Source organism: Ambystoma mexicanum, chromosome 5p (genome assembly GCF_040938575.1).
Source record: "Ambystoma mexicanum isolate Mex_15411 chromosome 5p, UKY_AmexF1_1, whole genome shotgun sequence".
Classification (NCBI taxonomy): Eukaryota; Metazoa; Chordata; class Amphibia; order Caudata; family Ambystomatidae; genus Ambystoma; species Ambystoma mexicanum.
The window spans coordinates 1,332,574,216-1,332,599,325 of NC_090930.1; the positions used below are offsets into that span (position 1 = coordinate 1,332,574,216).

The following is a 25,110-nucleotide window of genomic DNA, read 5'->3' on the forward strand; positions in this document are numbered from 1 at the left end:
CTGTGAATGCATTTGTAAGGTGCTGCAATTTGGTGAAGTCCCTTGATAAATAACTACAGGATGGAGCATTTTGTTTGTTCATTTTCTGTGTGTGATTTATTATCATACCACACATATATCGCTCTAGGGAAGGCGCCTGCCGGAGTAGTAGTAGAAGTAAAATGTATTTGTAGGGCGCAATTTATCACTTCATACACAGTATTAAGGCGCTGTTGACATTTAGAGCCGAACAAACCATACACAAATAACAAACCATACAGATCCTAAAAACATGTGGCATCAGGATGCAGACAGCAAAGCACCACTCCCCTTACAGTCTAATAGAGCATCAAGAGACATCAAAAGACAGCTTATATTGCTTAATTCTAAATGTGAAAGCTGGAAGAGTTGTGCATTGTCTGATGACAAGATGGCGCTTATTCCACAATGCATAACCCACGGTACGGATCAACAGTGTAGAGTGCAGGTAGAAATGAGCATGTGGGTAAAACGAGGGTGGGGATAGATGCTGAGTGAATTGAGAAGGGAGAATGGGAAGTGGAAAAGTGTGTGTACCCACTTACAGCTAAACAAAAGGTGCATTCTGAGGTGGTGGACAGTGTTTTAGTTTGACATGGACAATTGCAGCTTACAATTGATGTTTTTTTCACAACATAGATGTTCTTTGGTATTACAAAGAGTGAGTGTGAACACTAGTCTGAGCAGGGCCTTATTTCGGCCAACAATGTGGATCGCTGATTTTGTACACTCTGAAATAACGGTCTGGTGCGAGCTTTCCACGATTGCACATGTATCCATCACTTTCAAACACATGCTTCAATACATTGCGTAAACCAGCATAGCTCTCCCTGCAGCTAAAGGTTCCTTAGACAATGTAACTTCTCTGCATCCTTTCAAACACACCGGGCTCACATAGGCTTTAACACCATATGAAGTATAATAACTGAGGGTTGTTTGTTTCTCATCTTCATTTTCTCTTCATGTTGTGCAGGACCTGTATCATCAGTCATACGACTGTGTCTGTGTCATGTTCGCCTCCATCCCTGATTTCAAAGAATTTTACACTGAGTCTGATGTCAACAAAGAAGGCCTGGAATGCCTCCGACTTCTGAACGAAATAATTGCCGACTTTGATGATGTAAGTGACAAAACACTGGTACTCTTCTAGCTTAATATATCCTCATAGACCTCGAGGGGTCATTATCATGGCATAATGACCTGCCCCCAAGTTGTAGCCCGAGGCCACTACGAGGGCCATAAGTTGGGGAAAGGTCCTTAACCCAAGTCTATGAGGGTATTAGCAATAGCGGTAATAGCTATCTACAATTTGTAGTTGTGGTGATGAATTAAAAACGGCTAGAGATGAATATTGAGGGAACAAAAATGTATAATATGTGGTATTAGTTTAAACGTTTTTTTGTATGGCATTTAAATTACAAGGTTATATTTAAGAAGTAAGCATTTTAACGGTAATCTTCGATAAACTAGAAGTGTGTTAATATGAGCATGAATTGGGTGTAATGTAAATGTAATTGGCTTCTCTATACGAAAGTGAAAGTTACATTGGATGTTATCTGCCAAAATCAAGGTGCAGTGACAAAAGATACTTGCAGAGTGGGATGTTCCTGTTGAAATAACTCTTGCTGGGTATTTGCATGCTGTTTCCTTAATGCAGGAACACCAAAATTGACCAGGAGGGTGAGAATGGCAAGACACTCGTAAATGTTTACATGAAGCAATTTCAATTTATTTCAAATACAAAATAATCAATGTATGATATTAAATCAAAATCAATGTCAACATATTTATTTTTACTAATACAAAAAACAAAATACACCTCCTATTCTTTCACTCCATCGCACACACGCACTCAATCATTCATACTCGATTCATATTTCTCCAAATTCACAAAAGGTTTCAGCATATGTAGCCTAGTCACAAATATTGTTTGCAACATGTTTATACACCCCTTTCTTGAAATGGTGTGTCAAACTGTTATACAACAGATGATACTTGGTTGACACGTGTTTCAGTTGGTTATTTGGGCTGCAAACTTTCGCCCTTTCTTATGCCAACCTTCTTCAGGACGGTAGCTGAGTACACGTTGTGTCTCACTTTGGGGTACGTAGAGTAGGAGACACCATCTCCAACTTGTACATTGGAGGTAGTCCAAAAAATGGTAGCCCAAATCCTAATTTGCCGATGCCGGCAATATGGTGTAGCAGGGCAGAATGCTAGACGCCCTTGAGACGAACGGTACACAGTGAGAGGTGATGCCGCACAGATCTCTAACAAGAGGAAACGTGTGACGACATGATACCACAATGACAAGAGGTATGACCTGGGGATCTGCTCTGGGTCCATTCAAGCAACACAGCTGCAGCATTAGAAACCTGAGTGCTTCAGATTTGCACTACAGCTCGGCTGGGAAGTGATCCAATCCCCTGATCTTTTAGGGTTCGGACCACCATTTTTTGGACTACCTCCAAGATACAAGTTGGAGATGATGTCTCCTACTCCATGTACCCCGACGTGAGACACAACGTGTACTCAGCTTCCGTCCTGAAGAAGGTTGGAATAAGAAAGGGCCAAAGTTTGCAGCCCTAATAACCAACTGAAACACGTGTCAACCAAGTGTCATCTGTTGTATAACAGATTGACACAACATTTCAAGAAAGGTGTGTATAAACATGTCGTAAACATTATTTGTGACTAGGCTACAAATGCTGAAACCTATTGTCAATTTGGAGAAATATGAATCGAGTATGAATGATTGATTGAGTGTGTGTGTGCAATGGAGTGAATTGAATAGGAGGTGTGTTGTATTTTTTATTAGTAAAAATGTATATGTTGAAATTGATGTTGATTTAATATCATAAATTGATTCTTTTGTATTTGAAATAAATTGAAATTGCTTCATGTAAACATTTACAAGTGTCTTTCCATTCTCACCCTCCTTGTCCATTTTTGTGTTTCTGACTTTAACTTACCCGGAGGACCGGGTAGTACTGCAGGTACCCTTTTATTTTATAATTGTTTCCTGAATGCAGACAAACACTTTCTGCGGTTTCCCTGTAGTTATTGACTACATTCCAACATTCTGATTGGATTTGAGACACGTAATAATGACGTCCAAGTGCCAACAGTATTTTTGGGTTACTTTGTTTTATAAGGACACAACAGAGAAAGGCACTCCTGGAGGTTTCCTAACTTTCAAATCAACCTTCCCCAGTGGTAGCTATCCTTTCTTCTGACCCATACACATTCACAAGTATTGTTTCAGAATATGTGCTCTGAGGGAGCAACTTTGAGAAGAAGGAGATCTATGCAATAAATCGTGTAGACATTCCCCCTTTTAAAAAAAAACAAACACGTGTTTTAAGGGTTCCAAGAGACACATATGTTGGGCTGTGTTCACTGTCTACCCAGTACAGTTTTGTAGTTAATAATCGTTATGCTCAGACATATTCTGTAGCCCCTTGTTAACTCACTAGTTGGGTCATTTTTATGGGCCAAAGTGGGGCAGTGTGAGGAGTTACTGCACTTTGCGAGTGCTTGTTTCGAAAAATGTCATTGACCAAAAGTGCCTTTTAGTGCAACATACTGGTCCAAAAATGCCTCCTTACATGATAAAAAAAAACATGGTGGGGCGAAATCTAATACACGGCCATTTTCGTTTGTGGGGGCACTTTCTTTTGGTGCCTGTGCCCATTGTATGTCCCAGTCTACCCATGAGGAGTGGGTGATATTCTCTTATCATCCAGTGATTCAGAAACGGAGGAGTAGGTAATAGACTTGTACTATAGTAAGCCTGCTCCAGGAAAAAAGGATGAACATACTGTTTAAGGAGGTATATCAGACAATGCTAGGCTTCATGAACACTTATTGGTGCCTGGATGTATAATGTCAATGGATCCTAAATAAAGCTTGGATGAGCAGGAGCTAAATCTGGCACCTGGGTATTAGACATCATCCAGTTAGCCGCTACTAGCTGAGGAGTGCAACAAGCTAATGTGTAAAGTGCCAAATATAACTCTCATATGAAATGTAATAAACTTGAGGTCCATTGCCCATTATGGTTTTACAGACCATTCAAGGGAATCCATTGGCTAAGCAAATAAGTATGGTGTTTACAGTGTATTGCATTTTACATTTGCAGTCATGAATACACTAAATATCTCGGCTCTGCATACCAATTAATTACTATAAATGTTCCAGAAATGTCTGCAGGATGGTGTTTGCAGACAGGTAACATTTGTAATCGACATTATAAAATGACACATTCACTGCAGTGTACGGAAGTCCTTTTGTTATGTCTATGGCAAATGTTGTGTCTGCAAACACAAACATACTAAGATGTTTCATTTTTTTAAAGTGATTACTTGGAATGCGGGGTACAGCCATTTATTCCATTAGTACATATTAACGTAAAATGCGATAAACAACTGCTAACAAAATTATTTCCTTTGCCAATGTGTGTTTTGTTTGTTGTGTGATTTATAAAGTAACTAGGCTGATCCACCATATTTCATTTTTTAATAATGTCTGGGTTCAAGACATCTGTCAGTGTTCTTTTGGTGTGTAGATGGAGATTTCTTCTAGCAGGAATTCTTCTTCTTGGTAGTGAATTGCTCTGTAAACAATGCAAAAGGTTTCGAAGTAGATATTTTCCTTGGCTAGTAGCCAGTGTAGATATCTCGCTGCTTTTGTGATGTGTTCTCTCTTGCTGTGTCTTTGGAGGAGTCTTGCTGCTGTGTTCTTGATCCCATGCAGTTTTTTTGTGATGTAGTCAGGGTAGATACTGTTGGTGTATTCTTCACATGAGGAGAAAGATTATGCCAATTGTTCTGTGCGGAAAGCCGAGAAAGAGTATTATTCACTTGATAATATCTAGCCAGCAGAAGCATTACTGCTGTGTTGACATGCGGGTCCAGTATTAGGTCATTTTCTATCACAATTCAGCGATGTGTAACTACTTTGGAGGCTTCCGTTCTGGTCTGCATTTCAGTAGGCCAAGGCGTATGCAATTGTATAGAGGTGTTGGGCGTGATCATGATTTCAGTTTGTTCGGGTTGAGTTTAAGGCTGTTGTTGCTCATCCGTTTGTTGATTTGTGTGAGGCAGTTGACATGGGTTTGTTCCATTTCCTCGCTGGCATTGATTAGTTTAAGATGAAAAGAAAGCTCCTACCTTAGTGATACTCCGGCTTGAATGGGATTATGCCTCAATGCTGCTGGACATGCACAATGAGCTAGCAGCTGGCAAAGCAAACCACACACCACATCCCAACCACAGCATTACCCTGTCAGTAAGCACCAAAAGAAATGTAATTGTGTCCTTCAATCCTATCATGTTTAGAGGCAGTGTTAGTGGCCGGCTGTGCTTTGCACCTAGCTTAACACTAGTTCCCTCCAACATGGTATGGCAGAGAATGCTCCCACACAAGTAAGGTAGCCCCTGCCCCTCACAGTCTGTGAAATCACCCGACCCCCAGCATTTGAAGGGTTAGCATGCCTCCCCTACAGTTTTCATATAGTTGGGACCCATGTCATTTTCCAATGTGGGGGTCTCCTCTGTACGCTAATGAAAATTGAGCACAGTTTCTGCAAATAATAGAGACTCCCATTCATTGGAAAACTTAATCTACACTTCTCAATGGAAATACCTCTAGAATGCTGTTTACTGCATTAACCCCTAAATACCCTTGGCATGCCTAAACTGCGAGCAGAGCCCCTTCTATAGTGCAGCAACAGCCTTGGAAGTGTCAAGATGGGAGGGGGTTAGGCAAAAAATCAATATTACCTGCTCACATTTCATCGACCCCTGTGTATCCTTCACCCTGAACTAAGTAATGAAGAGCTTTGGCTGAACTCAGCAGCATCTCTTAGCGGCTTTAAGATACTGCTGGACTCCATCAGACCTTTCAACCCCACAGGACCCAATGGTCCCATGCTGGAAGGAGGTGAGCACCCTTGTAACCCCGGTAGCATTACAGGGATGATGGGAGGAAAAATCAATGGCTCTTTTTCCACCTATAAGAACAATCCATCCTCGTTGCCATGCACAGCATCAGTTCACTGAGCAGCGAGCGTCCACAGGCTAAAAAGCCGTTTTCAATGACTACTTTTGGAAGCAGCCTCATCCTCTGTCTCAAGGATTTCGGCAGAACTAACCACAACATCACACTGCTCGCAATCCCAAAAACAAAGAGAGTTATCTGCTTCTGTCCTTCCCATACCTTTGGCCCTCGGCTTCACCTCAGGCCATAACTTGGGTGGATATTTATGCTGTGATAATGATCCCTCCAGTGGTCTAATAAGGCTTAATGCGCATGTTGGTTGTTCTATTTTTGCTAAATGACTGCCACACCAGCCATGTGCTAAACCATATTGGTTTGGCAGCTGTTTCAAAGAATGCCACTAAAAACGTGGAGAAATAAAACAAAACTGTTATACAGATGTGTCCTTTTAGAGCCAATCGGTGCAAAGGTTGCCAGGGGTGTCCTTTGGTTAGACGCACATGAGGCCCCGCAGTCATGAAACACAGGGCCTGACTCACAGAGCGTTTTCCAATGGGACTGCGCCATTATAGAAAGCTTCTGTGAATCAGGCCCAGAGGTTTAATGCAATGTTCTTTTGACCTTCCAAGTCTTGCTAAACTAACGAACTATCTTGTGTCACCCCACAGTTGTTGTCAAAGCCAAAATTTAGTGGAGTTGAAAAGATCAAGACGATTGGGAGCACGTACATGGCGGCCACTGGACTGAGTGCAACACCGAACCAGGAATATAGCCAGGTATACTGTTCACCATATATTTTACAGATTGCATGACAATTACAAGTTAAAACGAGGGCGAAACACCGTTTAAAAGAGTCTTGTTTAACATGAGGGACCGACCTCTTGAGAACCATGTCTGAAGAGGCTAATAAAAACGGAAAGGACATTTCAGATAATAATATGATTGGTCCTTAAAACTGGTTTATGCTTAACTCCGCTATCCTGGGTCTGATAATTACATCCAAAAGAAGAAGCTGCAACGCCGGAGCAATGTGCTGGCACACTTGGGAGCCTTCATCAAATCAGAACTTTCAAAATGAAATGGAGCGATTATATTTCACAGAGGGTCATCACGAGTTCGGCTGAGTGGGAAAATGCGGCGGTAACGCCATTACTGCTGCATTTACTGCTCCGCCCAATCCTGTGTTCCAGGGCATACACCTACAGTTGGAGGTGAATGCGCCAGCTTTAAGGTGATTTTCCTCACTAGTACCAGTGGCGCTATTACTGCCGGCGGCAATAGCCCCCCCAACTCCATTGGTCCAATGGACTAAATGGGAATGGGGACTTCCCAGCCAGCTGCCCCCCTAACCCCCACAACTCTTGATCTGATGCAAATTGCACCGGACAGAGTTGCTGATCTGATGCAATTGAACTGATGCAATTAGCGCCGGGATACAGCCCAACTCATGATAGAGCCAGTCATGTACTATATGAAGTCACAGCCCCTTCCCGTCTTTGCCTACCCAGCATCCCAAACTGCTTGGCAAGTGACTTATAATATAACATTACACATGTACTTTTCCACTATGCATCTTTGGTAGCTTGGTTCCACCCTGTTCTGCAGTCAAGGAGAAAGGTCTGGCCCCTCCCACTTCCACAAAAGATGTTTTTTTTTTTATTGCACTTCATGCCACAGTCCAGCCTCTAAGCGCGGTCCGGAGTATCAAGCCAAGGCTGCCCATTGTTGTCTTGCTTCCAAAAGACAAGCACGTCACTCCCGAGCTATCTTCCCGGCCCATGGTCTGGTCCCTTTCTCCTTTCAGTTAGAACTCTAACTTAGTCACAGAGTAAATATATCAACATGTTGGCAGAAATGCAATGTATGAGCAGTGTCGACCATAATACATTGAGCAAGGACTGTTGAGCAGGTGAACAGATTACAGAAGTGTTGCACTGGTGCAAGTGCACTTTTGCAAGCTAATAACACACCGGGGAATAGTGTGCCCTAGGCTTCTATGCATTATAAAAATGGTACAGTAGCAGTAGGATCTGATACTGTGCAATCCATTTCCATCTTCAAATTAGATATTAATGTTATTCATTAGTTTCTTTTCGTTTAAATCACTGCATATCATGCCACCAGCATCACTGCCCTCTACCAGCTCACAACCGGGACCCAGCTCACACCATCGGTGGAGTCCACCAAGCTACAACCTCAGCGGGCTGTCTGCCGCAAACCTGCCACCAACCGAACAGGGCCACCCAGGGAGCCATCGGTCTTCCAGGTCTCCCCACTGTGCAGCGGTCCCAGTGGGCCATGAGAAGTCCAGGCCTGTGACCGCCAACCACATCCCCCTTTAGGGTTCCAGGAGCATCTGGCTCGGGACGGGGGCATGGTCTGGGTCACCACGTCCATAGACAGACCGCACTCGACAGCTCTGTGCCTCGATGTTCACTGTGCCATGAAGCCCGACCAGCCCAGGGCACACACGGTCCTCCGCCTAGCCTGCCCCAACGAAGCCACTCCAATTCGTGCCAGCCAGGGTGAGATTTTAGGATCTGTTGCCACTGGATGGATCCTGAGGCACTCTGACCCCCTTTCCACTTAATCCGTGCCTCGATGTTCACTGGGCCAAGAAGCCCGACCGCTCAGGGCACACACAGCATGCCACCCCGGCCGCCCCAACAAGGCTGCTCCATTTTGTGCCAGCCGGGGTGAGATATTAGGATCTGCCGCCACCGGACGGATCCTGAGGCATTCCCACTCCCTTTCCACTCACTTCAGCCAAGGGAGAGTCACCAGAGGGCTACCATTGCAGGATAAATTGGCCGCTACGGCGGAGCTAACATGGAGGCCGCCATTCCCAGGAGTCCAGAACCGGAAGCAGCACACATTCTACATTAGAGTTTATGACTAAAGCATACTATTTATACCTAAATGCAATACCTGCTGTTTAGGGAACACCTGAATTTGACCATTCTGATTTTGTTTACCAAAATTGAAAATAAATTGCATTGCATGAAGATGCCATTTAAATATTTGGGCTATCAAGACCTTCGATCAGGTGTTTATTTGTGATGTCACTGCACTGGTTGTAATGCACTATGTACATAGATTTGTGTTCACTGATGAGATTGGAAATTAATGTATTCATTCAATATATTGCAGCAGTGTTGCATAGTGCAGCCCTAAGCATAGAGGCAGCAGTGTCCTTTGGAAAGACGTGTAAAACTGGTAGTCACAACGAAAAGAGTAGCATGCCTAGTAGAAAAGCTTAAGTGCACGTAAGGGCAAGAGGATGGAGAAGACGAGTCTGGAATTATCAACGATTGCAAGGGGGGCATGCGAGTCTGCAGATCACTGCATATGGGTGGGAAGAACCAGGCAAACATTAAGAGGCACGAGAGAGTCACCCTCTGCATATGGGCCCATATGTATCCCTGCTTGATGCCCAATTTAAAATCTTTGGCAGGCTAGTTTGGCTCGCCGCCAAGAGTGGTGTAACAAAAAAACTATTTTAAGCAAAAGACAATTTGGTTTCGTAGGAAGGAAGCGAAACTTTTGTACCAGATTTTGAATGTGTACCTTATTGTTTCAAATTCTTGATATTTGAAAAATGAAAAGATCTACTTTGCACTCATGGACCTCAGCACCGCCGTTGGCCGTGTACATAGATCCAAGCGATGGCAGTTGCTGCGGTGCAAGAATTGCCCAATGGATTTAATTATCGTGCTACTGGCTAAATTGCATCAGGACAATGAAGCCTGTGTCTGTTCGGCGAGTACAGGACATTGTACCTTTTGGTTCCCTGTTAAAAGCGCCTTTACTCTTCTCGCTGTATATTAATGGTGTATCGGATGTTCTAACCACATGCACGTCTGATGCGCCTCACTTGGGCCAAAAGTCTATAGCAGTCCTCGCATATGCGGACGGTACTGTTCTACTTGCACGAAGGCCTTGCATTATTTAATTAATGCTTACATAGATTTCATGCAAAAGCTTGATCTAACGCAAAGGCCCTGATTCATGGAATTATTAGAGTGTAAAACGGGTATTTGCGTGCCGTTCTGCCCGCAAATCCCTGTTTGATGAATGGGCATTTGCTGGCAGAATGGCACGCAAATCCCTGTTTGATGAATGGAGATTTGCAGGCAGAATGGCACACAAATCCCTGTTTGGTGAATGGGGATTTGCTGGCAGAATGGCACGCAAATCCCTGTTTTACATGCAAATAATTCCATGAATCAGGGCCTAAATGCAGAGAAATCAGCCACACTAATTTGTTACTCTTCGAGGGTTTGCAGCACTCACAAAAATATTGCTTTGTGGGCACTAGGTAAAAAACTACCTATGGTACAATCTTATGACTATTTAAAGGGAATAACAATATTAAGGAGATGTGGGCCTGCAGATGGTTGGGGCGAGACATTGTGGAAGGCCACCATGGTACCATGGCAGAGATCTCCCTTCATGGCAGAAGTCCACCTGACCTGCAGTAGATTGGGCTATGCATTTCCGTGCAAGGGCGGAGCACTGTTGGATAGTTCAGACAAGGAGGTTTAGTTGGTGATATTTACAGGGAGGACAAGGCCATCACCTGAATCAACTTTAAGGCTGTTTTACCCGACGGTTCGGCTAATTTTCTGGAATTTGCAACTCTAATGGCGGGGATGAGAGCAATATGAGAGACATTCCCAGATAGACCCTGTACCCACAGGCTGAATGTGATGTTGATGCGGTTGGCTGAGGGCAGGAGGAATGTTTCTGAAATGTATGCAATCGACAGGGCAGAAATGGATGGTAAAGCAGTGAGCTTACAGGTTAAGTGGTAAAGGAGTATAGGGGTTACAACTCACGGATTGCGAATAGGGCAGTGCTGTCATGCACGTGAAACGAATCTCTATGAATGTGAGCTTCCAATGGATACAGTATAAGTTTGTACGGCGGGCCTATGTCACTCGGGTAAGGGTGGCCAAAATAGCAGCTCGGGTGGATGCATCTTGCTGGAGGTGCCATGTGGTGGGAGGGACATAAATTCACATTTGAAGGGATGTGACTGAATGAAGGGGTTTTGGGAAGAGGTCTATGAAGAGATATTTGACATTGTTGTGAAGTTCGGATCCCGCTCACAGTGCAGCACTGCATACTGGGACCTTGTCAGAAAGGCAGGTGGGGTAGGGCTATTTCGAGTGCGCTAGCATTGCGGATTATACTTAAAAAAAGGGCTACCGACCCGGTATTTCATGAACACCTTGAGAAGATCGACCAATACTTCGAGCAGAATAACACAGGCAAAGTCTCGATAAACACAGTATGGGAGGCAGGTAAAGCCACATGGAGAGGAATACTAATCCAAGAAGGAGCAGCATGAAAAAGAGAGCGCCAGCTCCTAGAAAATAAGCTCAGGAACGAAATAACCCAACTAGACCTCAGCGCCCAATCCGTCGGCATTGATAGAAGCCGGAAAATAGAGGAGGCCGCCAGCAAAAGAGAGGAACTGCGACAACTGAAAACAGACCAAAATCGTGCGCAAACTCCAATACTTAAAACAGAAACAATACGAGAAAGGGGACAAAGCCGACGCGCTGCTCGTAGCCATGCTCAGAGGACAACGTAAAGAGAGATGGGTGTCAATTATACAAGACAAAACAGAACTCCACACGGACCGCCCCTCTGACATCCCCGAAGCCTTTGCTAACTTCTAAGAGAAATTGTACACTTCGGATACCCCAACAGACGAGAGAGCAATTGCAGAATACATGAACACTATAACTATCCCCAGCCTATCCCGAGATATGGCACAAGCCCTCGATGCCCCCATCACAGGCGAAGAAATAGCAGATGCAATCAAAAGACTCCCAACAGGGAAAGCCCCCGGAAATGATGGCTATACAGCAGAGTTCTACAAAACCTTCAGCAACACCCTCCTCCCATTTATGGTCGAGCTCTTCAATCATATCCTCCAAACTGGCTCCGCACCCGCATCCTTCTCCGAGGGCACTGATTATGGTCATCCCTAAAGAAGGAAAAGACCCCAAACAATGCGCTTCTTACAGCCTATTTCCCTCTTAAATACGGATGCCAAAATATACATGAGGGTCCTCACTGCACGGTTGGAGACGCAAATGGCCGCCATAATCCACAATGATCAGGTGGGATTCATACTCGGAAGACAGGTTGCAGACTCTACCCGCAAGACCCTCCACCTCATACAGAAAGCCAAGAAAATGCCAAACACACCTGCACTATTCTCAATTGATGCAGAAAAAGCGTTTGTAGGGTAGAATGGCGCTTCCTGGAAGCAACACTGATGAAAATAGGCCTCGGCCCTACTCTCCGCCGCGGGATCAAGGCTGTATACACATCGCCCCGAGCTTCGGTTGCAGTAAACTCCCAGTATTCTCGCTGCTTTTCCTTGAACAGAGGAACAAGACTAGGATGCCCCCTCTCAGCAATAGTATTTGCGCTATCATTGGAACCATTGGCGCAAATGCTTAGAACAAACAAAGGCGTTGAAGGGCTCCATGTGAACGGTAGAGAATATAAGTTGGCCCTGTACGCAGACGATATTCTACTTCATGTGCAAAACCCGATGACATCAATCCCCAAAGCGATTCAACTCATTGAGCAATACGGCGCACTGTCAGGCTTCAAAATTAATAGAACTAAATCCATCCTCTTCCCTTTACAAGAACCCACATGAGCCAAAGAGCGGAATTCGAACAACTCGGTCTCACCATCGGAGGTCCCACACTCCGATACCTGTGTGTCAATCTGACAAGAGACATTGCCGACATATACAAGGCCAACTTCCCCCAACTCCTCGCCGCCTTCAAAGCGGACCTCGCAAAATGGCAACCCCTCACGATCTCCTAGATGGGACGCCTAAACGCCATCAAGATGGTTAGTCTCCCACGCTTCCTATACCCCTTCCAAGTACTCCCTGTGACAGTGCCAGAAGACTTCTTCAAACAGGTGAAAATGGCAATAACTGGATTTCTGTGGGAAGGAAAGAAACCCAGAATACCTTACGAAACTCTCATACTACCCAAAGACCAAGGTGGGGCAGGCCTTTCCGATATTGAACGATACTATCAGGCAGCACAGTTGAGAGTCCTCATCCCCCACCTCAGAGACAGGAAGGATTTGCAATGTATCCAGTTGGACAACGAGAACCTGACCCCTGCAACGCTTTCGGAGTGGCTATGGGTCCCCAGACCACAACTCACATGAAAACTACGCAACCATCCAGTACTGGGGGCTATATGGAACATATGGAAGGAGGGAAAAGGGATGGTGGGAGTGACTATATGGCCATCCCCCTTGAGCCACCTCTGGGACCCAGGGATCAGAGAAGAAATCCCGGAGCACTCTAGATACCAAACCTGGTTTTACGCAGGACTTGAAAGGGTTGGACAACTATGGAGAGACGACAAATTCATACCAATCGCAGATCTGGAAGATGCCCTCCAACTGCACCCAATCCTGATTTTTCTCTACCTCCGCTTGACGGGAGGCCTATCCAAACGGGAATGGAAAACCAAGATACGGAGAGAACTCACACCCTTCGAGAAAATCCTCGATACAACCTCCACAAACAAAGGCCTGATTGCGCATATGTACAGTGCCCTGATCAATAAAGACCAAAAGCTGAACCACTGCCTCAAATAGAAATGGGAAAAAGATTTCAACAGAGAATTTGACCAACAGGCATGGGCCACAATTTGCGAAACACCGTCCCGAATATCCGTCGCCGCGCAATAGAAAATGCATGCTATAAAATTACTCCACAGATGGCAGTACGACCCTCACAGACTATCAAAAATGTATCACACCAACAGCTCAAAATGTTGGAGACAATGTGGAATGGAGGCTAAGTACTGGCACATGTGGTGGGACTGTCCCAAAGTCTGTATATACTGGAACAAAGTGCTTGGATGGATGAAAGAAATAGACGGCAATCAGAGGGAACCATTTCCCCTCTGACTTTATTTGGTCTGGAAGAGGAAGAAGATGAACTAACCAGGATAAAGGGACTGGCATCGCCACTCTTACTGGCAGCGAGGGCCAGCCTAGTCATCAAATGGAAATTTCCAAGCCTCCCAGTCAAAAAGGAATGGACCACCATTGCAACAAACATATACACGATGGAGAAAATCACGGCGGCCCTCCATGTAAAGGCAGCCTATCACGAAGAAACCTGATGTGACTTCACCAACATACATATCCCAAGCCAAAGACAAACAACATCAGAAGACCCCGAATCGCTGTAAATAACACACAATAATGAGACCCAGTCCCCATCCAGCAGTCCAGATGCGACCAAACCTGTCACCCCGAACGAACACATGTAAATCAACTAAGATCAACATCCCAGCTTGCGCTAAGCACAGACTAAGTTCTTGTCAACAGAATGGATACATTTGCCAGACTGTCGGGGGGAGAAAGGGGAGAAAGTACTAGAAACACTTTAACATAAAAGGGAAAGGGACGTTAATTCCGTTAACAGCATTACTCTTGTTTAATCCCAACAACATACCGATGTACTTATGTAAATACAACTTGACTGTACTCGTATGTATTCCCCTTGTGTTTCAAAACCAATAAAATTTCAATAAAAAAAATAAGGGTCTACCGCCATGGCCTGGAAGGTCGAAGGCAGGACCCAGGTTTAGTGATTGCCATAGGGCAATGAGTAAGTGGGTGCAGGCTATGAGAGATATTGCCTCACTGAGGATCTTACAGGGGGATGGAGGAGAATGGTACACAGTGTGGCATGAGGTTTGTGACACGCTTGAAACAAGCTCGGATTTACATCCACATTGGAATATTGGGCATCTTTGGTGAAGGTTTGCGGGGAAAGGTGGGCTGGTTTAGTCATGGGGACTAGATGGGGTCAGTTTTTGGGAAGAAGTGTGTAATTTAAAAGGGCGAAGCAGGGACACGCTGTAATTCGGTTCTGTATTGCGGCGCAAGTTTCTGCCTTTGACGAGTTGTACTGATACACTGCTGCTGTGCACTGATTACAGTGTAGTAAGCCCAAGACTTGATGTGATTGCATTTTGTATGATGAAAATGACAAATAAATGTAAAAAATTAGATAAAATGAGGAGCCTAGCGCAATCTCTATGTGGCATTACCCACTTCAAAAAAAGTTATAAAGCCCACCCAATTGAGATTCTACTGCAAATTAATACAAATTAAAAATCAAGCAGTGGCTAGATCTGGCACTGGAATCTCGGGATTTGTGATAATGTTGTATTGGGCACCTTGGAAAATACCCTCTTGAAAAAGATCGAAGCCTTCCTCAGTCGGCAACTAACTACCCTGTACATACGGAGTTAATCATGCCTTTTCCAGTTGATGTTTTACAGTTAGAACCTATCCTTCTATAGCTGAGAGTTTGGTCCAATGAGAAAGATGATCTTACTAAATATATACTGAATAATATTTTAAGCTCTAAGCATGATTGTGTGAAAATACCTTAGTTAATGTATATTAAAACCTCCCTAAGTAACATTAACGCAGATAGGTACTCCAGGGATCCCTCTGCCATTAATACACAAGGAAAACAAGTATTAAAGAAAATATGATAAGAAGTACTATCGGCAGGGTGGAAAAAGAATTAGGTAACTTTTCTAACAGAAGACATATACTTCTTATGCCTGCTCAAATTCCTGGTTACTTGTTATGGCCCAAGTACAAACATAATAGATTTTTGATCACACACATGCGATTCAATTTACTCTTTCTAAGAGGTGTGACAGCCTCATGGATTAATAAGAGTAAATGTAACTGCCCATCTAGCACAGCTGGGAAAGAAGATTTGCTGCATCTGTGTTTCTTTTGTCCACTATACAGGGAACGACGCAGGCGCTTTTCAATACCAGTTCTTAAACCTATGAATTTTAAACAATGTTTACCTGTTTTTTATTATCTGTTGAAGTATGATAGACCATTGATTGCTGGGTCTTTGCTGTCTATTTTTACGACCAGCTATTAAAATCAGAAATAGTTTTTGTTGACTGAATTTTCCTAATTTGACAGTTGAATAATAGCTGCATCATTCTTTGGGTGTTTTTAATTTACTGTAATCCATTTTTACTATGTGCTCATATCGCCATGTCTTTTATTATATTGTATTTGTATTTGATGCGTAAGGTTTTATGAAGCAAGTTTTCCGAAATAAACTTGCAATTGACTGATGAATTGACTATAGCATACAACAGATTTTTTTTTAAACATTGGCCTTTCTGGGATAAAACAGAGAGTGGTGGACTGGCTTACAGGAACTCTTGAGATTTCCCAGGGGGCCTGTGAATCATGGGCCTCTTTTGTGTGGTTATCTATCTTATTTCCAAACGTTATTATTGGAAACGAGTTGGGCTTGCTCACACAGTGTAATATGGGGCCACTTTGTACAGTATTTGGAGAGCCTTGTTTAGGTTCCCAGTCCACCATTGGGGGAGACTGTTGCTGCATGAATGTTCAACCATGTTCGTCATTCCAAGGATATTACCCCTACTCTCCACGATCTGCACTGGCTTCCCTGGAGCACCGATATTTGCTCTGTGCTGGCCCGTTTGGGTCCATGTGTTAAAATCGCAGCAAAAATGGCAGTTTACACAAAGGATTGCAGCAAAAAGGCTGTGGTTTTGCCACCGCAATCCATGTAATGGATGCAGAGGACACCCCTGCAACCCCCAGACCCATTATACCATTTAAGGGGAGCATGCACCCACCCCTGCAACCCCCGCTCCCTTTTAAATGGTATAATGGGGTACACCTTTACCGGGTCAAACCACAGCATTTTATTACTGCATACCGCCCTTTTGGCGTACTGGGCATTGTATTGACCGGCCTCATTGGTTGCTCAGGGACTAACCCAAGATATTCAATGCAACTCTGAAAGTAGCGGTATGCCTGGTGATCTGGCCTTCTTCCCCGGCTCTAGAGTCTTCACAGTGATGCCAATCATTGGATTTCTTTTCTCTCTCTCTCCATCAGAATGTGCAGGTACTGCTGTTTTAAAATGAAGTTTGCATTTTTTACCTGTAATATTGTGCATTTCGTTTACAATTAAATGACGGGATGAAAAATAATAACCACAAAATAATTAAGAATAGTTAGAACCTTTCGGATACACAGCAGGAGATTGGTAAGAAAGACACCAACAAGCGGAAGCAACCCCATTTTATAATAGTTTTGATCTCGTCATATAGTTTTCTGGAATTAAAATTCAGACCGGCTACAGCCAATTAATTCCTGGATTAATAGCAGTAGATTTGCGCGCAGATAGTAATCACCGGTAATTAACCTTGCAGTTTAATTTTTACCATGGGACATGCTACCACGAATGAACTTGCATACACCTACTTGAAATAAAAAAAGAAATACTTTCTTTAAAACGGGCAAACAAAAGTCACAGGCAGTACACATCAAATGCGTTTCATTTCTGCAGCATTGTTGAGGAAAACTGGTTTCAACTAATGTGATGCTTTTGTAAAAAAATGATTAATAGTGAGAACAATTGGTGGTGTTGTTTTTTGGCTTTACTGTAGGTTTATCAGATTTAGGGCATTCAGAATTCTGTTGACTTGTTTCCTGCCCTACAAACAAACGGAACACACATTTGTTGTGAAACCATTGCTAACCTCATTTTTGTGACGCCATCTTGACCGTGATTGGCAACGTAGATACACAAGACTTCACGTACCCTGCATCTGCATTCTAGTACATTAAATAGTATTCTAGGATAAGAAATGATTCTAAAATCCAAACGTTTCCGTATGCCTTTGGTTTATATTTCTATCTGTCCCCGGAAGTAGAGGCAGCCCTGAGCAAACCTCACATGAATTCTGTCCGGTTTAACAGCATTTTCATTTTGTGCAGCATGTTTTTATGGGGACAAGCCTAACTTATCCCACTTCAATGCCGCCTCAACCCCAACTACCCTAAGATGCAATTAAAAATATATCTTGACCCTGCCCTACTTCCTTAAAAAAATGTAATTTAAAGAAGCGGTGAAAGCACTGATCACAAAAATCAACGAAATGGCTGCGGTGAGTTGGGCAGGTACCTTTTATATACGTGTCATTATTTCTACCTGCTGTCCATACTTGACATCACTTCTACATGATATACTCAAGTCACTTCCGTCTTCGGTATATGACTTGACGTCATGTTTGCCTCCTGCCCATACATGCCATTTCTACCTTTTGTAGGACTCTCCTTTGACAGCCAGATTTTCTGATCTGTGCCATGGCAACCTACTATATTGACATCTGAATGCCAAAGTTTGCCATGCTTTTGCAAGAGCTTCCATTGGGCTGTGCCTGGGACAGCATAGTCATGTATTCAACGACTTTTTGGAAATATATATTGGTTAAAACAGTATGCGCCTTTCTTTATGCTAACTTGGAAGTACACTGTGCACGTGTAATACTGTCTTTCTTTGCATGTGTTTTGTATTTAAGGAGCCTGACAGACAGTATATGCACATAGGAACTATGCTGGAGTTTGCTTTTGCGCTGGTTGCCAAGCTGGATGTGATCAACAAGCACTCGTTCAATGACTTCATGTTGCGTGTGGGTACGTATCGAAACGAATTACTGAGGTAAATGTGTGACGATCCCAAGGGAAGAGCGTGTGCTCATTGCTTGCGTGAAAGTTGCAGAAATCTCCCATTGGCCTTTATAATGTGTGAGCAGCTCATCCAGTCTGGCATCTCTAGTGCATTCTGGTAATTGCAGTCTTGCACCCGATCTTGGCCAAAGTTTGACTTCTGCATCGATTCAAAAATGATATCAAGGAATTCATATTGTGGGCCTGATTCTATGATTTGCCCGGGAACAAATGAGAAGACCACATGAGCATCTCAGACTTGCTAGCCTTATGCATAATCCACAAAGCCTAAAACCGGATCGAATCTGGAGATGCCTGCAGCATCTTTGAGATGCCCACATGCAAAGGTGATTGACAGATTTGCTCAAGGATATCTCAAAGATGCTCCAGGTGTCTCCGCTTTGTTCATTCACATCTTTGGCTTTGTGAAGCACGTGCAAATCTGACATGGTCGTGTGCATCTCCTCGTGTGTTTTACTGGAATGTATGTTGAACCCTCTGTGTTATGTTATGTTATGTATGTTATCAGCTTTTTAAATGTTTTAAAAAATGTTTTCATTTATTCTTACCAGCTTTTTTAAAGCGCGCATACACCAGTGGTATCTTGGCGCTGAGGGATCAGACAGGGGAGGTCAGATCGACCTAGAAGAGGTAGGTTTTCAAAACTCAATGAAAGGCCAGGTCTTTCATTGCTCGGAGAGGGAAAGGGATAGAGTTCCAAAGTTTGGCACCCGTAACTGAAAAGGAGCGGCCGCCAAACCCTGTCCGAACGTTAACGTGGAATGGGAAGGAGACAGATGTCCTGAGAATGAAGGGGCCATGTCCGTACATAAGGACGACACTTGTCCCGCAGATATTCCAGCCCTTGGCATAGAAAGCCTGGTGTACGATACACAGGGACTTACACTGGACTCGTTGCAGGACTGGCAGCCAATGGAGAGAAAGCAGGACAGGCAAGAATTGAGAACCACAAGGGGTCGCTGTGGCCATACAGGCTGCTGTAATCTGGAGTAGCTGTAAGCAACAAGACAGATAGGCTGGGCGAGAAACAAAGAGTGGCTGTAGTCCAGCCGGCTGAGAATAAGGGAAGCCACCACCAGAGGGAGTAAGTGAACAGGAAGAAAAGGAAGAACCTTAGGAAGGACCCCAAGCTGTAAGGAGCCGGTCTTACAGATAGTGCTGGCCTGTGCTGGGGTGGATGGGGATGTTAAGAATCTAAACCCTACATTTTCACCTACAGCGCAAGCAAGGACAGGGACCCAACTCAGGGGGCCAGAAGGCTGACGACCAGACACGAGTACAGACTAGAGTACAGAATGTGAGGGGGCCAACAACCATGACCTCCGACTTGTCTCTGTTTAATTTCAGCCATCTCCGGCCCATCCAACTACCCACAGCCGCCAAGCAGGTGCAAATCTGACCTCATGGGCATCTCCTCATTTGTTTTCCTGCAAATGTATGTTGCACCCTTTGAGCCTAGTGAAAGTACTTATCGTTGTAATATAGGGTATGCATCTGATGTGCAGTCAATAGCTTACCCCTCTATTTGGGAGACTGAAAAGCAAAATACATCACTATAAGGTTAGATTTGAGGAACACTGGCGGCCTCATTTTGATGCATGCATCAAAATGTGCAGCTGCCATCAAAATGCTCCTTAAAGTTGAATCTGTGGTTGTGCACACAGTCCTATACTACCAACAACTACCGGAAGCCCTCTTCTGTGCACTACAGCGCTTACAGCAGAAAAGGGCACAGCGGGTATTCACGCACATACAGGTCGGATCGCTTCGTCCTCCTGCAGCAACCAGCTAAGAAAATGAATCAACCAAAATTGTTATTTTGCATAAATGCATAAAAAGGTTCTCACAGTAGGTCTCAGTACCTGTCATATACTCAGGAAATAATTAACATTTTATCCTAGAGGTCCGGCTGAGCCAATCAGCTGGTTCAGAATGCAGGCATTATCTGCCAGTGCAGGCCCACATTCAGAACCTTCTGAGTGGTTCTCTGCAACTTCTATCAGCATTGGTCATCTCACATGTCTCAACCCGTGTCCGCTCCAACCGTCGTCCTATGCCATGTGCCTCCTCTCCGTTCTCCTCTCCGCCCTTGGCCACGCACAGTGGGCGAACATCTTGGGCTGGGCTCTTATTGTTTCCACACCCAACCACATAGCTCAATACCGCTGCACTCATTAAGGGCTAAGTTTGAAATGGGTGCTTTTGGCAATAATGTCTGTGGGTACGGCCATTATCGCCATCAAGAAGAATGCCTCGGTTGTCTACCTAAAAATCCCTCTGTCACATATTCTGTTGATTCCCCCATTCCTACCACCTTTAGTTTCCTTAAGTCTGCCATCACAGGAGAATTACAATGCACTTAACACCCTGACATGCAGCAGTTCCATGTTGTGTTGTGCACATACTTGTGCACTCGCCTTCACCGACCACCTGCGAGTCCTAGGAGCGGGAGAGCTCTCTGAGGGTTCCAAGCACCAGAATCAGCTCTACGGCGAAGCTACCGGTCAAAGTGGTGAACCTCCAGAAGCTCTTCTGCAAATCCTCAGGCTGGCATCAGAAGGTCGACTATGAAAAGACTCTACAAGTGCCACTTTGTGCTGTCAGGGATGAACTGGCAATATTTTATCACAAATCCTTTGAAAACAAAATGTAAAGGATCCACAGAACCTGGGAACAGTTTATTTCAATTCGTTTTTAATAAAATGTTTGGCCTGTGGATCTTGACTGCTTTTGAAACAATGGCAATGACAAAATGGTAAAACTTTACAAAAACAATGATTGCTCTAAGAGAACATTAGGAAAACAATAACAAAACAAATAGAATATCCCAAAAAATTAACATGTCTATCCTTACTATTACAAAGTAGACAGATGTGCCCCACACAATCCGTCTTTGTGGATATCGTTCACCTTCCCAATTGATTCTATTTCAAAATTCGGCCTCGTCTGCCCACAGTTTGGCTTACAGTCAGAGGAATAAATGAATCAGTGTCGACATGGGCAATGCATATTCATATGCCTGTCTTTTCATTAATGTCCGTCTCTTCTGACTTTAGTTGCTCTTGTAGATATTGTGTAGCATTTGTGATCTCCTATTCATAATCACACAGCATTGAATTCTCTTCACAACATATCCATGCCCTATACCAAAAGGATGCCACCCTGATAAATCGGCTCTGCCACCCTTGGCATCACGGACTTGAATCTGGACTCCTTCCTCTCGGACTGTCCTTCCCAGGATCAACTGGGCCCTTTTCCCTCCACCATCTCACTCTCCACCTGCGGTGTGCGTCTGGGCTCTATCCTCTCACCCTGGCTTTTCAGCATCTACATGGCCCCTCTAGCCCATTTGATCTCCACCTTCTCTCCTAACTTCCAGTGTTATGCGGATGACACATAGCTCTGCTTCAAGCTCCCCTCCTCTGCCTCCACTTCTCTTACTGCACTTGCTCAATCCGAATCAAGGCCTAGTAGGATCGTTTTGTTCTGTCCTCCCTGTTCCCTCCCCTCACGCTCTTGTCTTGTTGCTCCTCGAAACACATTGTGTATAGGCACATTATAAATACCCAATAAATAAATAAAATAAAGATGATCATCTTCTGCCTTTGACCTAAGCTTACAGGAACCAGAATGTTAAAGAAGATGTAAGATTTGCTTCTGAGACTTGTTGTAGTAGACACAGATATGAGCTTATGTGTTTCTAATGTAGTGTCAAAATCTGCGTTCACATGCAGTGGTGACACTAGGCCTGAGCCAGGTGAGGGCCTCAGCAGGACAGTGGGCCATTAAGGCCCATCACCACCCGTGATCGCAGGTGTTAACACTATTAGCACACCAGTATTGTGCACGGGGAGGTCAGGTAAGACATTCTCCTTGATCAATGGCCACATGAGTTTGTGACCCCTTCATAAAAGGGAAGGGACCCCCAAGCAAATATGTCCGCCATAGAAATGATAAAACAGTGGGAGCAAGCCCCTTATCACTGTTATGGAGGCCCTGGGAACTGGAGGAAGGCAGCCAGTATGCAAGGTAAGTGAGAGATAGGGGATGAGAGAAGGACACAAGGTACATCGAAAGGGGGTGGGTGGCTGAGGATAGGGAACATTCAGTGGGTGGGTGATAGGGAATGCCAGAAAATGGTGCCAATAGCAGCACGCTATCCCTGGACACAGGCTTTGAATGTACATTCAAGCCCGGTGTTGGAGGGAGCTGATTATGTGGTTCTCCAACATTGGGTGCGCAATTGCGTCTAATGATGTTGTCTTAGAGTGTTCTTGCTGCAGCTCTATTTTTACATCTAAAAATAAATTCTTATAATGTTTTGGTAAATTGCAGGTAACAACATGTATTTTACTCCATTGTGTAAAGTTGATTTTCTTCATTTTTGAGCTAGTTCTTACTTAATTTGGAGCTGCTGTTCCTCTCAGGTCAAATCAGTCAGTTTATTCTGATTATTAGAAATACTTTTAGCAATGGGGCTCGCTTTATGCACCCCCAGGGTTAATCCCAATTCTGGCTCCATGGATGTGAGACATTCCACAGTCCTGAATGCTGTGTGTTTTCTTTGTTTTAAATATCTCATAACACATGGCATACACATTATTATTTTTTGATTTTAAACTGTGCTACTGTCAGTCCTTGACAGTTTTGCCTCACAGATCATTGTTTTGCCTTTTGCTTTTGACTTTTGCTGAATTGCATTCTAGTATTTGTAGTCTCACAGTCAAGATGCCACCAGATTCCACCAAAACTGTACACATTTTGCCTAACATAGGTCTATAAGGCTTTATACATTTGAGTGAAACTATTGTGTGTGTGTACTTTTCAAGTTAGCTTTATAAAGCTGTTGAAAGCCAGGCATGGGGGTGAGGAGGGGAAATGCTGAAAGGGCAAATAAGTCATGAGTATTTGCCCACGATGTGGCAATAGAGTTTGTAATCCTGGACCCTGGTGCAGTTATTTTCCCTTGATTGTGGCCGCTTTACAGGGCACCAGTAAAAGACACACGAGGGTGGACAGCGTAGCATTTTTTCAGAGAGCAGACGAAACCCCTTGTGTTTTTCTGAGGTTGGTAAGCTTGCTCAAGTATTTGGATACCAGGATTTTATTCAGGTTGTCATGTTCCCAGTGCAGACGCTTACCCACAGGACCACAAGCACTTGTTTTGTATTGGGATTTTTTTTTCCATGGAATATTTCACTACAGATTGCTGGGTTTAAAAGATGAGTACCTTTTATACTTTTCCAGCATATTTATTGGGAGATTTCCTCTCTCAGGTTATTTTTATGATGTTTGTCACTTTTTTTAAAAGTCCAATGCTATTTTGTTTTGCACACTATCTTCTAAAGAGAAGGTCAATTGAACTACATTTGTATATTTCATGTTAAAATATATGGTAACTTACTGTGCATATATGCATGGGTGCCAGCTGTTGGTTTTCGCTATGGGGGCAAAAGTACCTGGGTATATTTTATTCTTGCAGCTGATCATTTTTTACCCTTTTCCGTGCTGCTTAAATGCGGTTAGCTGGGGTTGTTCGATGTATCACAGCAGTCACCAAGAGACCAGCCATTAAAAAGGGGCTTGTAGCACGCTGCTTAACCGAAGTGCGTGATCTTCGGCAAGTAAAATAATCTCACTGCACATTGACTAAAAACATTGTGAGTTCTCAAAGCCTCCATTCTTTTATACATAATAATAAAATAAAAATAGATATGTTGGGCCTCATCAGTGAGGAGTAGCTTGGGTCTCTAGACTCAGCTGGCATGGACCCATGTCTGGGCACACCCGTCCAATTCCGGGTCACTATAGTAAAACAAAAGAGGCGATGGCTGCAAGGTTTAGAATAAATCTTAGCCTGTGCCATTGTTCTGGGCAACCCGCCAGACAATCGTTCTTTGCCTGCCAAGCCATTACAAAAGGAGAAAGACAATATGCAAATCAGGCTTGGTCCCACCCCAAAAGGGGTAGTCCAGCACGAACGGCTTGGTCACATCCATTCTGCATGAGGCTACAATAATAGTAATAATGATAATAATAATTTTGCATTTATATAGCGCTACAAACCCTCAGGCATCTGAGCGCTGCTTATTATTACCCATGGTGTGTGGTCCTCATTTATCGACCTCGGAAGGATGAAAGGCAGAGTTCGTCACTGCCGGGATTCAAACCTGCAGCGGCAGGCTCTGCACAGATGTCAAAATGAACGCTCTACTCTCTGTGCATCCCCAAACATGTTTCATAGCCACTAACATCTAGCTAATAACATCATTATTAAACCCCCTTGGTCCCTCTTGGCTCCTGGAGTGGCACAGTGTCATTTGTTTTATCCCCATATTACTGCAGCTGTTAGTGCTGTCATAACTGTCCTCGCTACACCGTTATTCTCTCGTGCCTATGAAGGTGTAACAACAGAAATTCAGCACACTTACCATATCCGGGCTGTGAGCGTTGCGCCCCGCTGCT

The 25,110-nt window shown here is 44.0% G+C and overlaps 1 protein-coding gene across 1 annotated transcript in view; it reads left to right on the forward strand.

Moving 5' to 3' along the window:
* The window catches only part of ADCY2 (adenylate cyclase 2), a 3,241,403-nt gene that overhangs the window by 3,095,994 nt on the left and 120,299 nt on the right, over positions 1-25,110 (forward strand). The window contains exons 21-23 of the mRNA XM_069613724.1: positions 992-1,138; positions 6,687-6,794; positions 18,477-18,591. Of these exons, the coding sequence (XP_069469825.1) occupies positions 992-1,138; positions 6,687-6,794; positions 18,477-18,591 (370 nt within the window). The remainder of the gene's footprint in view (positions 1-991; positions 1,139-6,686; positions 6,795-18,476; positions 18,592-25,110) is intronic.